The sequence below is a fragment of the Ochlerotatus camptorhynchus genome, unplaced genomic scaffold, assembly GCF_037179485.1.
Source record: "Ochlerotatus camptorhynchus isolate MF236.1 unplaced genomic scaffold, CSIRO-AGI_Acam_v1.1 ptg000006l, whole genome shotgun sequence".
Classification (NCBI taxonomy): domain Eukaryota; kingdom Metazoa; phylum Arthropoda; class Insecta; order Diptera; family Culicidae; genus Ochlerotatus; species Ochlerotatus camptorhynchus.
Genome location: NW_027040498.1, coordinates 3,246,929 through 3,263,174, shown reverse-complemented (window position 1 = coordinate 3,263,174; position 16,246 = coordinate 3,246,929). Strand labels below are relative to the sequence as shown.

The window sequence follows — 16,246 nt, the reverse complement described above, 5'->3', positions numbered from 1 at the left end:
TCAGTCGGACTTGGACAACCTAACCTGGCACGAGGTCCAAAAGAAGATCCGTGAAGTGCAATCGGAAATCCAGATGAGCATCAACAAAGAGCAATTGACTGAGCTAGATATCTATCATAGGATACTAAGGTGCCCCATTGAAGGACAATCCTGTATTGCATTCGTACATTAAACCCAGTTTTGTTGCAGGTTCAAAAACTACATGGTTGCAATGATGAACAAATCACTTCTTCCGTCTACAATTCAGCTGCCATTATTAGGAAACGTAGTCTGTTTGAGTCAAGCTTTGCGCTACAACGTAGGATTGATTCTATTCTGTAAGAAGCGTCAGCTGGTTTCATAATCATTTGACTGTTGGAACAAATGGATTCTGGTTACTTCCAGGGGGACCATGGTCACCGTTCGAGAACAACTGGCACCTAAGGGAGGAATTCAAACGCTCGAACCGCCGAATGGAGCTGGCAAACAAGCTGGCCAATCAGATATTCTGGGTTGCGGTTGGCAATCTCGTGCTTTCACCGTTCATCTTCCTCTGTCAGTTGATGTACTTTTTCTTCAATTACGTCGATGTGAGTTGCTTTCGCGTTGTTGCGTCACGATGGTATTCAACTAATGCAATTATTTCCGATTGCAGTTGATTAAAAAGGAACCCGGAACGCTGGGCATGCGTTGCTGGTCGCAGTATGGAAAGCTCTATTTGCGTCATTTCAATGAGCTGGATCACGAGCTGGATGCGCGGCTCACACGAGCTTACCGGCCGGCTGTAAAATACATGAATTCGTTTTCATCACCGCTTTTGACTGTGATTGCCAGGTAAGTGCGTTGGAACCGGTAGCCGGAAATATGCCTGGGGGGTTGGTTATGTACTGGTTTTGTCTCACCATCTATGGTGATATGATTCACCTTATTACAAATTCATAACATTGCCTTAGTAAATCAGCAATGTAATGTAAATTAAATGCCGCCAAAAATGACATTCCAAATATTTTTTTAAACTGCAATGGGGCAAGAGTCCCACCCTATGGTGTAAAGGGCCATGCGTCTTAAATGGAGTGAAATCGATTAATACTTTGTTTATAAACATAGCCTTTTGATTATTAATCATGGTAGGAACAGCTGTTATTGTTTATTGAAATACAGGCTTTTCTATGCCCCAATGATGTGTTTACGTTGGATATCCCTGGGCTTTGGCAAAACCTTGAGGTAGTTTAATTAGGCTACTAGGTCCCAGGGCTGATCTGGATCTTTACCTCATTGGAAAGATGCACACTAGTGTTGCCAGATCAGTGTTGATGCTTACCAAAAGTGCATTTGAACCCGCTTATAAAAGCATATTAATATATACAGATTAATCATCATCGTACATTGTTTATTGCTCTGCACTAATAATAAATGATTAAGCACAGCATTTGATATTTTAGTAGGAATGCTGGATTTAGTAGCAGTGGAAATCAATCCTTTATTGAATTGGATTTATTTCTATGGATATGCACGTTTGGAAAGTATCATCACAAAGATTCTGCACTCGGTCTACAGCTTGTGGGCGGGAAGCGTTTTGTTTGTTTTTGTTTTTGTTTTTTATCTATTTAGAGTCAATTCTTAGAAATACGAAGCGAAAGACAAATCAAGCATTAAGCACAAGACCTTCAAGAAAACTAACAACACGAGGTTTGGAAATGGCAATGTTTCATTCAAAACGCAGGGCTGGTAGCGGTGTTTAAAGGTGTTTACGAGAATTCCATCTATTTTAAAGCCGAACCGAGATCTTCATTCGAGTTTTAGGGAAGCTCCGAGAACATCAAAGCAGATCAGAGAATTAAAGGGCAGTTCGAAAAATTTCAAGGAAATTGCAGAAACCGGAATTTCCGGAAACTTCGGATTGCTCAGAGAAAATTTCTGGAACGCAATAAATATTATAGAAACATCCGGAAAATGTGAGAGTCTTTTAAGGGTGTTGTATAATCAAAATTTCAAGATATAAAAAAAAATCGGAAAATATAGCTAAGTTGATTAGAAAACATCAACGAAGTTCAAAAATCTCTTTAAAAAAAATCAACGAGGTTCCAAATTAAAAAAAAGGCGAGAACTTTTAGCTGGATCACGAGCTGGATTTAACAAGCACCGATCAGAAAAATCACATTAACTTAAGGAAATTTGCAGCGACTTACAAGGAGTTGCTTAGAATTATGGGATATTCCGATAATTCTATGATTGATCCGAAAACTTTAGAAGCTTCAGGGAATTATATCAGAAAATTTACCAGAACATTTGATCATTTTAGAGAAATTAAGGTAAGTATAGAAAACTTCTGGGATTTCCAGGCTTTCCAGGGAAAACTAGTGATTTAAGGCAAAGTTCCGTGAGCGTTTATAAACTTTATAAAATTTAAGGAACTTTGTTGAACTTAAAGGCAATTAAATCAATTCCAGTAAAATGGTGGGTTCTTTTAAAAAAATACACATTCAGGGCACCCTACAGAATTTAAAGGAAATTTTGGCACTTTTAGAAACATCAGGAAACTCTAGACTATTGAAGAAGTTATGAATTAGTTTCTATAATTTGAACTTCAGACAAATCTTGAGAACTTCAGTGAAAATCATAGATCTATTTTGATTATTTAACTGCGGAAGCATAGAGAAGTTCACAGAAATTTCAAAATATCTTCGAAAACTTCATAGAAGTACAGAGATCTTCAGAAACATTTCGAGAACTTAACAAAAGTCTATGAAACTTAAGGGAAGATCCGAGAACTGCAGGAACTTTTATGGACATTTCGGGAGCATCTCAAAAAAGTTTAGTAAAGCTCCAAAAACAAATGGAACTTCAGGGGAGTTCAGTTCCATTTGTTTCACTAAATTTCTCGATCTCTATGTATTTTCCGTCGATCTTGTTTTCCGTACTGAAGTACCAATGTTACCGACGTCAGGGAGGCAGCTCCCACCCTGAACCCTAGCTAACCGACCCATCAACTCATGGACCGAGGACCAACGGATTTACTTCCCTTCCGAAGGAATGCGTGACCAGAGATTTTATGCCACGCTTACCACTACACCACCGGCGCCGGGAAATTAGCGGGAAATTTCAAGAAGTTCCCAGATTTTCAGAGAACTTTAGAGATGTTAAGAAAATTATTGAGTTTTTCACATAAGTCCAGAAGTTCACGCAAGCTTAAACATTTTTAGAACAATTCAATTAAATTCATGGTTGTACAACAAGCTTCATGAGAACTGCAAACACTTTAGAGAAGCTTCGAGAACTTCGAGAAAGGTATTGATCGCACTAATAAAGCTTTAAACAAACAATCAGGGTGGCAAGCGAACCAGAAAAACCGGGAAAAAGTCGGGAATTTATTTTCACCAGGAAAAACCGGGAAAAAACCAGGAGTTTCATAAGTCCACCAGGAAAATAATCTTGTCTGTATAATTTAAATAGGTTTTAAATGTTATGTATGTCGAAGTTTTATTTTATAATCAGGTCAAAACTAACCATTTTGTTCAAGCTAAATCTTTCACAAAACTATTGATGAACAAAATTTACCGTGGGATTTCGTAAATATATTTTGTATTTATTTTCAATTTAATTTTCTCTCGAATCAATTGCATGTATGATTTGTGCTTAATTGATAGCAGACTTAAGCAGTACTTACTTACTTAAGGGTCCTGTGCACCACCAGCGGTGCAAAGGGCCAACGTGAAAGACTTCCATCCTGGGCGGCTGCTCGCTTTTGCCTTGACCTGGGCCCAGGTCAGATTCCTATCGACTTGCTTAATTTCCTTATTGAGGCTCCGCCGCCATGAGCCCCTGGGTCTGCCTCTGCTGCGATGTCCTGCCGGATTCCAATCCAGCGCTTGCTTGCAGATTTCGTTTCCGCCCCGTCGAAGTGTGTGGCCGACCCACCTCCACTTTCGCTCTCGAATTTCTGTTGCTATCGGCTTCTGATGACATCGACGATAGAGCTCGGCATTCGAGATCCAGTTGTGAGGCCACCAGGCACGAATTATATACCGCAGGCATCGGTTGATGAAGACCTGCAGCTTTTGAGTGTTCTCCGCTGATACACACCACGTTTCGCTGGCGTATAACAACACAGATTTCACGTTCGAGTTGAAAATTCGGATTTTGGTGCGTTGACTGATCTGGTTGGATCTCCATACGTTTCGTAAACTCGCAAAGGCAGCCCTAGCCTTCTTGATTCGTGCACCTATGTCGCTCTTGGTCCCGTCGTCCGACGCTATTTGGCTGCCAAGATATTGGAAACTTTCGACCTTCTCCACTGCTTGCCCCGCTACCGTAAAGTTGGAAGGGTTGCCCGTGTTGATATCCAACGATTTGGTCTTGTTGACGTTGATGGTGAGACCCGCCGCAAAGGAGCGTTCGGCTAGGTCATTGAGCTTACTCTGCATATCAGAGCGCCGTTGTGCTAGTAGAGCAACATCATCAGCCAAATCGAAGTCGTTGAGATGCTCCAATTGCACCTACCATGATCTCGTCGATTACGATGAGAAACAGTAGCGGTGATAGTATACATCCTTGTCTCACACCAGCGACTACTCTGATACGGTCGGACAAGGCTCCGTTATGCAGAACTCTGCACGTGAAAGCCTCATACTGCGCTTCGATGAGGTTGACGATTTTATCCGGGACTCCCTTGCGTCTCAGGGCGCCCCACATATTTTCGTGATTGAGACGGTCGAAAGTTTTTTCGTAGTCAATGAATACCAAATAAAGGGACTCTTGGAATTCATTGACCTGCTCCAGAATGACAATATGGTCCACACAAGATCTTCCGACACGGAATCCTGCCTGCTGCCGTCGGAGAGTCGCATCGATCTTCTCCTGTATCCGATTCAGGATAACTTTGCACAGAACTTTGAGAACAATACACAGTAATATGATGCCTCGCCAATTGTCGCACACAGTCAGATCCCCCTTCTTTGGGACCTTCACTAAGATGCCCTGCATCCAGTCGGCCGGAAAACTCGCGGTGTCCCAGATATTACAGAATAGTTGATGCAACATTTGTGCGGATAGCATGGGGTCAGCTTTGAGCAACTCTGCTGATATGCGATCGACCCCTGGAGCCTTGTTGGATTTCATGCTTCGGATAGACTTAAGCAGTGCCGATGCGTAACTACTTTGAAGTAGAGCGGTTCCACGAACAAGTGGGAAATTTTTCCAGTTTTTATTTTTTGTATTTTTTGATTTGCATGAAACCTTGCATACAAGTTTTTGGGGAAGAAAAACGCCGTTTTGCATACTTGGTTCGCCATTTTGAATCTAGCCTTACTTATGAGAAGGGCCTATGAAAAATGCACATGATATCTTCAAAAAATTGTATCTCGGAAACGGTTTGTCCGATTGGTTTGGTGTCTTGGGCGAAGTTTTAGACAATTGTTGGTGTTATATGGAAAAAATATGCACGGTAAAAAAAAAGTTTGGTATTTGTGTTTTGAACTAAAATATAAATTTTCCCTTTAAAGTGACATGTCAATAATTTTTTTATTATCCTTATGTTATAGCTGACTAAAAATGCTATCTAGTGCACAGTAAGTTGTTCTGGAGAAAAATAGGTTACGATGAAAAAAATTGTTTTTTAAAAAAATACAATTTTCAAAAAAGCTATTAAGAAAAGTCAAAAAAGTTTGTCACCCTAATTTTATGAAAGTACATCAAATTTGCAAACAAAAAGTACTTCGGTAACATTTTTCTAAGATACACCGTTTAGAAGATATTACTGATTTAATATTGTTTTTTTTTTATAACTTAATAAGTTTTGGCCCTTTTCGGATGTACTCCGTGTTTTTCCAGTTTCAAAAGTATTTTTTTCGGAAAGATTGGAAAATTTTGAGTTAAAATGACACTGACAGCTTAAAGATTCGAGAGAAATTCTCTGCCTTAAAAGTATTTTGAAAAACAAGTTACAAAATCCCACTATCAGGAACAATGATTTCTTCAAATGATTTTTGGTGCGTTGTGCTGAAAACGTGCTAACAAGTATTAGATACAGGTAATCAGATACCAGTTAGCTGTACTACGTGGTCACGTAGATTGTAAACATGGTCTTTGTTGGAACTAGTCCACCATGGCCACGCTGGCCATAACGAGGCTAGCTCCGTCGTTGACCGTTCCTTAATAATAAATAAAAAGAACGCAGTAGTCACCTTCCATCAAACTAGAGGGCTGCCGACTGATACCTCAATCAACAACCGCCGCACTCTTTATTCATTCCAGGTATATACAATTTGCAATCTTCTTCAATAACAATATACCTACGCCAGCAAATCTACCTCGCTTCAACTCTCCAAACTCGTTCGACGATACCTGAGCGTTCAACTCTACCTATCTTCCAACAGTCTTTACCCAGCATTCTATGATTTCTACCCGTGAGCTGTATAATAATGTCTGAATCGGTTCTGAATTCATCCAGTATCTACTAGGGAAAACCAAACAGTAAATGCAGAAAGGTTGCTAGTAGCATAGTGATTATAGTAATTTCAGCTCATAATCCTGTGTTTTTGAACGAGATCCAGTGTTGTTTGATAACATAATAATTGTAAAGGAAAGTGTAACACGTTTTGGTGCAAAGGTAAGTTTTAAATACACATTTTAATTATATGTTTTGTGATATTTTCGTACAAAACTAACAATTGGAAAATATTTTCTATGTTACAGATTACAAAATGAGTAAAATAAGATGTATTCGCCCATTCAAAGACATTCAGTGTTCGAAAGAGCTGCGATATCTCACGGATGGTATCATCCAAAAACTAAAATCAATTGGATTTTCCAAGGTATCCACACTGAACACCAAGGATTTTCGTGTTTGTTCGTCTTGCCGTCTACATATTGATTCAAGAGCTCACCTCACCCAAAACGAGGAACAAAGCGTAGCCGGCGGCTCAAGGATGCCAACTGTTGAAAGTTTGGTCACGATACCATCAGAGTCAACGCTAAGCACAATTAAATCAAATGAAGACTTCACGATGCCTGTAGACGTCGAAATATTCAACCGAGGAATAGCAGCTATTCGTGTTTCGCCTATAGATTTAGGTAATGTTAAAAATGTTCACTATCCTGAAAAAAAGTGCGCTGAAATCGTCGAAGGTGTACGATGAAATCTTTTTAAATTAGACGCTAAAACAGAAAAAGCAAACGAGTTTGATGAAGTCATAGAAAATATGAAAATTAAATTTTTAAATTCAGCCACAAGGCAAGAAAAACTATCAATTTTATCATTGTTGCCAAAATCATGGTCAGTACAAAAAATTGTAGACGAATTTAAAACCAGTAGAAATATGGCATCAGATGCAAGAAAGGAAAGAGATAATGTATTTGAATCATCTCAAGGTTCAAGCTCTGGAAAAGCTTTGAGTAATGAAACAAAAGAACTGGTTTTGAATTTTTTTGAGGACGATGATATAAGCCGTGCAATGCCAGGCCAAAGAGATTTTGTTAGCGTAAAGACAGGAAATAAGAGATTAGCTGTTCAGAAAAGATTGTTAATGATGACATTGAGAGAAGCTTTTAATCGCTTTAATGAAATGTACGTCAATGTAAAAATAGGGTTTTCATCATTTGCAAGCCTCCGGCCAAGGCAATGTAAACTATTGACTATCACAGGAACACATAATGTTTGCGTTTGCACTACGCATGAAAATGTCAATTTAATTCTACATAGCTTAAAAAAATACAATGTATTGAATGATCTAAAAACATTAACGAATAGATTACTTTGCGAAAATAAGACAACTCATTGCCATCTACGAAGATGTAAAAACTGCCCAGATACCTCAGTTTTAGAAGACAGTTTATTGAAACAACTGGAAGAAAACTTTGTTGAAAAGCTTTCATTCGAACAATGGGTTACCACTGACAGATGTGATTTAGAAACTATTGTAAAGCAAACCGATGAGTTTGTTTCATTTTTCAGCTCAAAATTAGAAAGTTTGATTCCGCATGATTTTGTAAAAACCGAACAATCCAATTTTTTGAAAACTACAAAACAAAACTTGCAAGATGGTGAATTTTTAGCTATTTGTGACTTTTCTGAAAATTACAGCTTCGTTTTGCAGGATGAAGTTCAATCACACCATTGGAACGTGCAACAGGCCACAATCCATCCTTTCGTAATATATTATACTGAAAATATGCAAATTAAACATTTTAGCACAGACAAACAGACATAACACATTGAATATTTATCACTGTAAAACATCGTTGCTAAAACATTACCGCCATCTGTTGAATACACTGTGGTGGGTGGTACGCTGAACAGATGGCGGTAGTGTTTAAACGTCAAACGCAAGGGAATTGACTATGCACGCCACAGGTGGCGGTACTACCAACTACGATACTTTTAAATTTACCGTTAAATGCTTGTTCGATGAACAACTTGCGAGTGTTATGTCTGTTTGTCTGTGATTTTAGCTTCATTATAACTTCTGAAGAACTAAGACATGATTCAGTCACTGTCAATTTGTTTATTGATAAAATGATAAACTTTTTACAAATTGATCAAAATAAAAACATAAAAAAAAATTATTTTATGTCAGATGGTGCTGCTTCACAGTATAAAAACCGAAAAAACTTTTCTAGCCTTTGTAAATTTAAGTCAAAGTATGGTATTGACGCTGAATGGCATTTCTTCGCAACATCGCACGGAAAAGGTCCATGCGATGCTATTGGAGGTACGATAAAACGCATGGCTACCAGAGCAAGTTTAGCCAAAGAACGTGAACACCCGACACCCTACTACAGAAGAATACGAAAATATGTCTTTGCAGCTAAATAATCAATATAATAATGCAAAAACAATTCAAGGAACTCTAAAATTCCACTCATTTCTTCCTCTATCAGAAAATACAATAAAGGCAAAGCTTTATTCAAACTGTCCTGACAATGATGCCAAAATATTCAATATTGTTAAGAAAGTTGTGTAAACAATAATTTTATAAAAATACAGGAATAAAAATAAACTGATGATATCCAACATATAATGTTATTTTTTATTGCGCACAATCACCATCCCTGAAAAATAAGCTTAATTCGCTCTTTTGAATCTTGCTAATTGAGGAGCTTACATTTGCAGTTCTCATAAAGGTGTATCTCGAAATCGAGTTGTCTCATCGGTTTGATGTCTGTGGCGATGTTCGGCAATAGAGAGAAAATATGCACAGTATAAACACATCCAGTTTAAATGGATTAAACTGTTAGGCGATATGTAAGAGTTGAATGCACATTTTCAGCACAACGCACCAAAAATCACTTGAAGAAATCATTGTTCCTGATTGTGGGATTTTGTAACATGTTTTTCAAAATACTTTTAAGGCAGAGAATTTCACTCGAATCTTTAAGCTGTCAGTGTCATTTTAACTCAAAATTTTCCAATCTTTCCGAAAAAAATACTTTTGAAACTGGAAAAACACGGAGTACATCCGAAAAGGGCCAAAATTTATTAAGTTATCAAAAAAAAACAATATTGAATCAGTAATATCTTCTAAACGGTGCATCTTAGAAAAATGTTACCGAAGTACTTTTTGTATGCAAATTTGATTTACTTTCATAAAATTAGGGTGACAAACTTTTTTGACTTTTCTTAATAGCTTTTTTGAAAATTGTATTTTTTTAAAAAACAATTTTTTTCATCGTAACCTATTTTTCTCCAGAACAACCTACTGTGCACTAGATAGCATTTTCAGTCAGCTATAACATAAAGATAATAAAAAAATTATTGACATGTCACTTTAAAGGGAAAATTTATATTTTAGTTCAAAACACAAATACCAAACTTTTTTTTTTACCGTGCATATTTTTTCCATATAACACCAACAATTGTCTAAAACTTTGCCCAAGACACCAAACCAATCGGACAAACCGTTTCCGAGATACAATTTTTTGAAGATATCATGTGCATTTTTCATAGGCCCTTCTCATAAGTAAGGCTAGATTCAAAATGGCGAACCAAGTATGCAAAACGGCGTTTTTCTTCCCCAAAAACTTGTATGCAAGGTTTCAGGCAAATCAAAAAAGATGAAAATTACTCGTTGCTTTAATGATATGGAACCGCTCAGTACCTATTCAACATGTCAATAAAAAAGTTCTATTTATAAAAACTTCAGTTCAGGCCTTCGAACTTCATGCAAGTTTTACAAAATTCGGGAAAGTCTTACAAGTTTCAGGGAAATCCTGTGAACTATTGTGATGACCTACGACGGTCAGGGAATCTCTCCGAACCTTCAGAGAAGTTCTACAAATTTCAGAGAAGTCTTACGAACTTCAGGAAAGTCCTTTAATCTTTGGGGAATAACTAAGAATTTTACAGAATTTTCTACAGATTTAATGTAACTTCTACGACATTTAGGCATTGCTTAAAACTTAAGGATAATCCTATGACACTTATGGATTATTTCCGAGCTTCAGAGAAGTCTTCAATACTCTTGGGAAGTCCTCTTAACTTAACATAGTTCTCCGAGCTCAAAAAAGTTCCTATAACTTCCGAGAAGTCGATTGAACTACAGGTAGTCCTACGAAATTGCCCTGGAGATGAACCAGCGTCTGGCTGAAAATCTCCTTAATAAAGACAACCAACCAACCAACCAACCATCCTACGAAATTCATGGGAGCTCTGCAAACTTCAGGGAATTTCCAAGAAATTAAGGAAAGACCCACAAACTTTTGGAAAACCCTTCGATATTTAAAGCCTTATGAACTTCAGGGAAGCTCTTCTAAATTTAGGGTCCTCATATATTCAGTTAAGTCCTTCAAACTTAAGGGAAGTCCACAGATCTTCGAGAAAGTTCTTCGAACTTGAAGGAAGTCCTACGAACTTCTGAGAATTTCTACGAACTTCGATGCCACGATATTTAAGAAATTCCTATGAATTTCAAAAAACTCCGAACTAAGATCTTAAAAAAAAAAGTCATTCGAACTGCGGGGAAGTCCCATGAAATTCAGGCAGTACAAACTTCAATGAACCCTTCAGGGAAGTTCTACGAAGTTAAACCTGTGTTGTTTATGAAATCTTTTAATCATATGCTTTTGAAATCATGTTGTAATCAAAATACCGCTAAACAAGATCCTTAATCGTCGACAATTTGCGGAAAATTTAAACAAACTGGAAATCCATAAAATTGTTAGAAGCAAAGGTTTGTTCAAAGAGTCCTCATTCATATCACACTTCGCAATTTCACCTGGAGATAAACAAGCCCGTTGGCTTAAAATCTCAATAATAAAGTTAAAAAAATCGCAGTTTCAAAAACAGAAATCTCAAGATTTAGGGACTTATAGATCTCTAAATTTCAGACATTAGATAGGGCTCCACGCTAGTCCGTCGTATCTCAGCTTTTCTTCGTCATACACCCCTAAAATCGCTCAATCGTGTCAATCGTAATTAATCTTGTAAGCAAAGATGTTTTTGCAAAAACATGAGTGAAAACGCTTTGCACATAGAACGGAAATAGGCGCCATGATACGACGAGGTAGCGCGGCTCCCTACTAGCTTCTTTACAGCAAACAATCAGATACAGATTTCACGGGCATTCACAAGAACCTTAATACCTATTTTGGTTTGTGAAATTCCGCATTGCGCGAAGAATGATGGTACAAGGATTCACTTTATTATTTTTTTATTAAAAATTGTTTTTAAATACAAACCAGGAAAAAACCAGGAATTTCAAAATGGAAATTCATTTGCCACCCAGAAACAAAAAACATCAAGAACATCAGAGCAGAGATATTCCAGAGCAGGGAAATTACATAAATTTAAAAAAAGTTTCGAGAAATTCAGTAAATTTTTAACACTTCAGAGAAGATTCATGATCGTTAGGAAAATTGTGGAAACTTTAGGAAGTCCGAAAATGTTGAGAGAAGTTAAAAAAATGATGAGAAGTATTGCGAGCATCAGGCTAGTTTCTCAAACTACAAAAGAACTTCAAGGCAATTTAATTAACATCAAGAATATTTTGGGAAAAATGCGGGAAAACCCAAATTGCACCGGGAAAGATCATATATACTCATCCCAAGTAACAATTTAGATTTTATATTAGTCTTGTACGCCATAATTTGGTCTTGAAGAATCCTTTAAACCTTTAAACTTGTAATGTTACTTGGAATCATTATATTCTCTTGCTTACAACATTTGCCAGAAAACTTACTACTAACTCAAGGTATCTTCCAAATAAGCTTCAAAATTACATTATTTTTTTTATCAAATGTTAAATTCAGTCCTCTATATCCGTAATACGCGCGCGAGGCTCAAACTAGACTACTTTTGTTTTTAATTAATCTACTATTAAATCAAATATTAAAAATCCATCATCACCATCGAGGCGAACAGAAATAGTTTTTGCAGTGCTACAATAATTATTAAAAAAAGTCGTTATGACAGCTATCCATGTCTTTTAAATTCTGTAAGTGTTGCTGAACGTTTGATATGTCTAGGCATCGAATTGAAAACATTTATTCCTTTATAATATAATAAATTTTGTGAAGCACAAGTCAAGAAATGTGGTGTTCTTATTTCAACCGCGTTTCTAGTATTATATCTATGGAAGTCACTTCCTCTTTCAATTCGATCACACAAATATCGAGGCAGCAAACGGTTAACTACTTTAAAAATGAACACCATAGTCAAATATACAATTATTTGCTTCACCGAAAACCATTGTAAGGCGTCTAGCATCAAAGTTGAGGAAGTGAATCATTTACATCTCAAAATCAAACGAATTATTTTATTCTGCAAGCGCTGTAATCTCGATATTTGTGTTGCATTGGCCAGAAATAAAATGGAAGGGCAAAAGTCAAGATGAGGAAAGATGATTGATTTGTATAGCTGTATTTTACTGGCAATAGTTAAGTCGTTTTTCAGTCGACATAGAATTCCATACTTCATGGCAATTTTCTTGATGACATTGTCAATGTGAGAGTTGAACTTAAGTGTGTCATCAATAATCACACCAAGATATTTAATCTCCCGAACGCGATCAATAGTCTCATCATCAATTACAACAGAGACGTTCTCATTTACTCGATTCCGCGAAATTACCATAAATTTAGTTTTACTTGTATTCAATTTCAACTGCTTATACTTCAACCATCTACTTAGAGAACGCAAATCTTCATTCAAGTGTAAAACGGCATCATCTAAATCCTTAGCTGCAATGAATAACACAGTATCATCTGCAAAAAGATTAATGTCGCAAAATCGTAAAACACGTCTCAAGTCATTAATATACATAATAAATAACAGGGGCCCTAATACACTTCCCTGGGGCACTCCAAGGTTATTCCCCACGGGACTGGAAACAGAATCATTAAAAACAGTCCATTGAGTTCTGTCAGACAAATAGCTTTCAAACCATTTCTATGCAGTACTCGTAATTCCAAAGCCCTTGATTGATCTTAGTCTTGTAGGCCATAATTTGGTCTTGAAGAATCCATTAAACCTTTAAACTTGTAATGTTACTTGGAATCATTCAACTTTATAGCACATACATCATTATATTCTCTTGCTTACAACTTTCATATTATTCGTTTCTCTCACTTACAATCTGTTCGCGCCCGGATCAAACGGTGATTTTGTCGTTGTTTCTAATACTAAATACTAAAGCTAAATTTATAGAATTTCATATGGTGTCATTGGAATGCATATGGTGTCATTGCTTGAATTCTTTTGCCACAGTTTTCCGAGTGAAGCAGTTCTAGTATAAAAGCTGAGCGAGACATATCCTGTTACGAAACTAATTCAAGATAGAGAAGCAGATTCATGCCGTCTCAAACTCCTTGCAAACTCCGATCATGCTTAGCATGCAAATGTTCGACACCGGACATAGAAATAAATTAAACATTAATTGCTGCACTTTGTGCTAACCAGATACCAACATTAGGACATCTTTGAATACCAAGGATAGTCTGTAAAACATAAAGATCTGAATCCATACCTCTCACTCCAAAATCATGAGTTCAAATCTCACCCGGATAAAGCACGAGTGATCCGAGAGTGTAAAAATTACTATAAATAAAATAAAAAATACTTTCCTTGAAATTTTGCTAAGCATTCTCAAATCATCCTCTTGGAATCCTGTTAAGATTATTTCAAAAATCATCATTGGAATTTACTTGCATTTCTCTTCTCAATTCCAATCCCCAATTAAGAATGACATATTTTGACCTTACTACATATTACATACTGTATTCTTTAGGGTCAACAGTTAAGCGAAATAATAATCTATGCTTTAAGTAAGGATTTGGGTTTTATCATGCGATAAAACTTGTGATGGTACTTGGGGTATTTTACCATTTTTAATTGTTTCAATTGAACTGGAAAAAGTAGGTTAGACAACTGGAAAAAACCGAAAAAAGGTTTCGAAAAAAATAAACGCTGGTTCCGATATCTCTTCGTCATCTTGAAAGTTTTCCAAGCTTGAGATGTTGAATAATGGTCTAAGGAAACTTTCCAAGCGCTAGAGATTTTTTCAAAGACCTGAATTTCGATAAATCTTTGAAGGCCGGAAGTTTTAGTATCGGCAAACATCGAAAAATCATGTAGTAGAATCTTCTTTTTTCAGAAGTTCTTTTCCAAGCCCATCAAATTGTATTTTCTACAAGTCCGAAATCAACAAATTTCCAATCCCAGATTTTAGATAAATTCTATGTTTAAAATCATGAAATCTTTTCTATATTTTAGAAACATTAAATTTTTCTCGGACTGTGAACTTACATTCTAACATATCGTAAATTATTCTATGCTTTCTTAATTTGTTTGAATTAAAGATAACGAATTACTAAGTACCAGCATTAATAAAAAAAAAACTTCAATTTCCTCTTAAATGTAGACCAGAATCTTACAACTTTTTTGAAGATCGAGATTTTTCGGGAAAATTATCCTCGTTCCAAAATAATGATTGTTCGATACGAGAAATGAAGAAACTCGTGGACACTCGCGGGAAAATCGCGAGTCCGCCGACACGGCAATCTTGTGGGCACCAAGAGAAGGCAAACCAACGGACCGAGTCTTTCTTCCACCGAATAAAAGTCTTTAACACTTCGTATTTAGAACGATATTGTACGACCGATAGCAACGTGTGTACGTCCAGATCGGTGACCGGGTGGAGATCAACTGTCTTCTCTATGTATCCCGATCTCGGCTACTACCGTCTTTTTTTTCATACAGGGGGGAATCTGCTCCCAGATACCTGAGAAGATAACTCAGGGTGTGGGGATGGGAGAAGTAGCACTCCCGACCCACTAAACCTTACCCTGTGCTCTAGGCCCTTGGCCTCCCCGGAACCGCCCGAAAGCATTACGTCATGGGAGGGGGCCGGTTGCGCTATGGCGCATCACTAAGTGTTGTGTCAGACGTGACACTCGCTACTGCACAGTGAGCAGCTGTGCAGGGCCTTCCTCTTGTTGATCGCTGTTAGTTGTTCGCCTGAGTTTTAGAGCAGACGTGATAGCCAGCCAACTGTCCAGGGCCAAACAGGACAGATGTGACCGCTTACCAGCTGCGTGTGCTAAGTACTCTAAGAACCCGGTGTCACTCCTGCCTTTGCACAACGAGGGTTTGTGCAGGGCTTATCAACCTCCTGGGACGAGCTGGATGGGGTTTCAGCGTCCTTACTCTGCTGTAGTCCCTTGGGTTCGATAATTAACGTTTCCAGGGCACACCACGAGGAGGCGAACTACTTCATGCCCCAATTTACTACTACTACCGTCTGCTACACTCTCGATGACTACCTACTATCCAGTGAGCCAGAGAAGCTGGTGTTGGTCTGCTATCACAGAATAGGCTATTGTAATAATCCCGGGTCAGTGAGAGTATTCGAGACACATGTAAAAGGCCGACATCGATTTACAGGTAATAGGGTGGTGCGAAAACGATTATATATAATTGACTTTAGGATTTGGATTTTAATATAAATACTTTTAAGTGCATGTATCTAGTGGTAAGTTTACTTTTAAGCAATGGTATTTATACAAATTTAGAATTAAGAATTTGACATAAACAAACTAACTAACAATAATAATTATTGATACGATCCAGAACACTTGTCTAGGTTCCAGAGATATGAAAATTTGTCTATGTTTGAAGTTTTACAGAAGCTTTTTTATTCGAGATCTTTAAGTGTTTGCTTGTCTTAACCCTCCGTTACTCGCGCCAACTTTTGTAACACGAGTACTCGCGCGTTGTACTTTGTACAACAGTGTGAGTTTTCCATTGCCATTTTGCAGCCGAGCTATCAATCGATAT

At 37.3% G+C, this 16,246-nt stretch overlaps 1 protein-coding gene across 1 annotated transcript in view; it reads left to right on the top strand.

The window, feature by feature from the left end:
- Positions 1–16,246, top strand: part of Atg9 (autophagy-related protein 9) — a 36,401-nt gene that overhangs the window by 12,006 nt on the left and 8,149 nt on the right. Inside the window, exons 6-9 of the mRNA XM_065239764.1 lie at positions 5–129; positions 190–317; positions 385–569; positions 635–813. Of these exons, the coding sequence (XP_065095836.1) occupies positions 5–129; positions 190–317; positions 385–569; positions 635–813 (617 nt within the window). The remainder of the gene's footprint in view (positions 1–4; positions 130–189; positions 318–384; positions 570–634; positions 814–16,246) is intronic.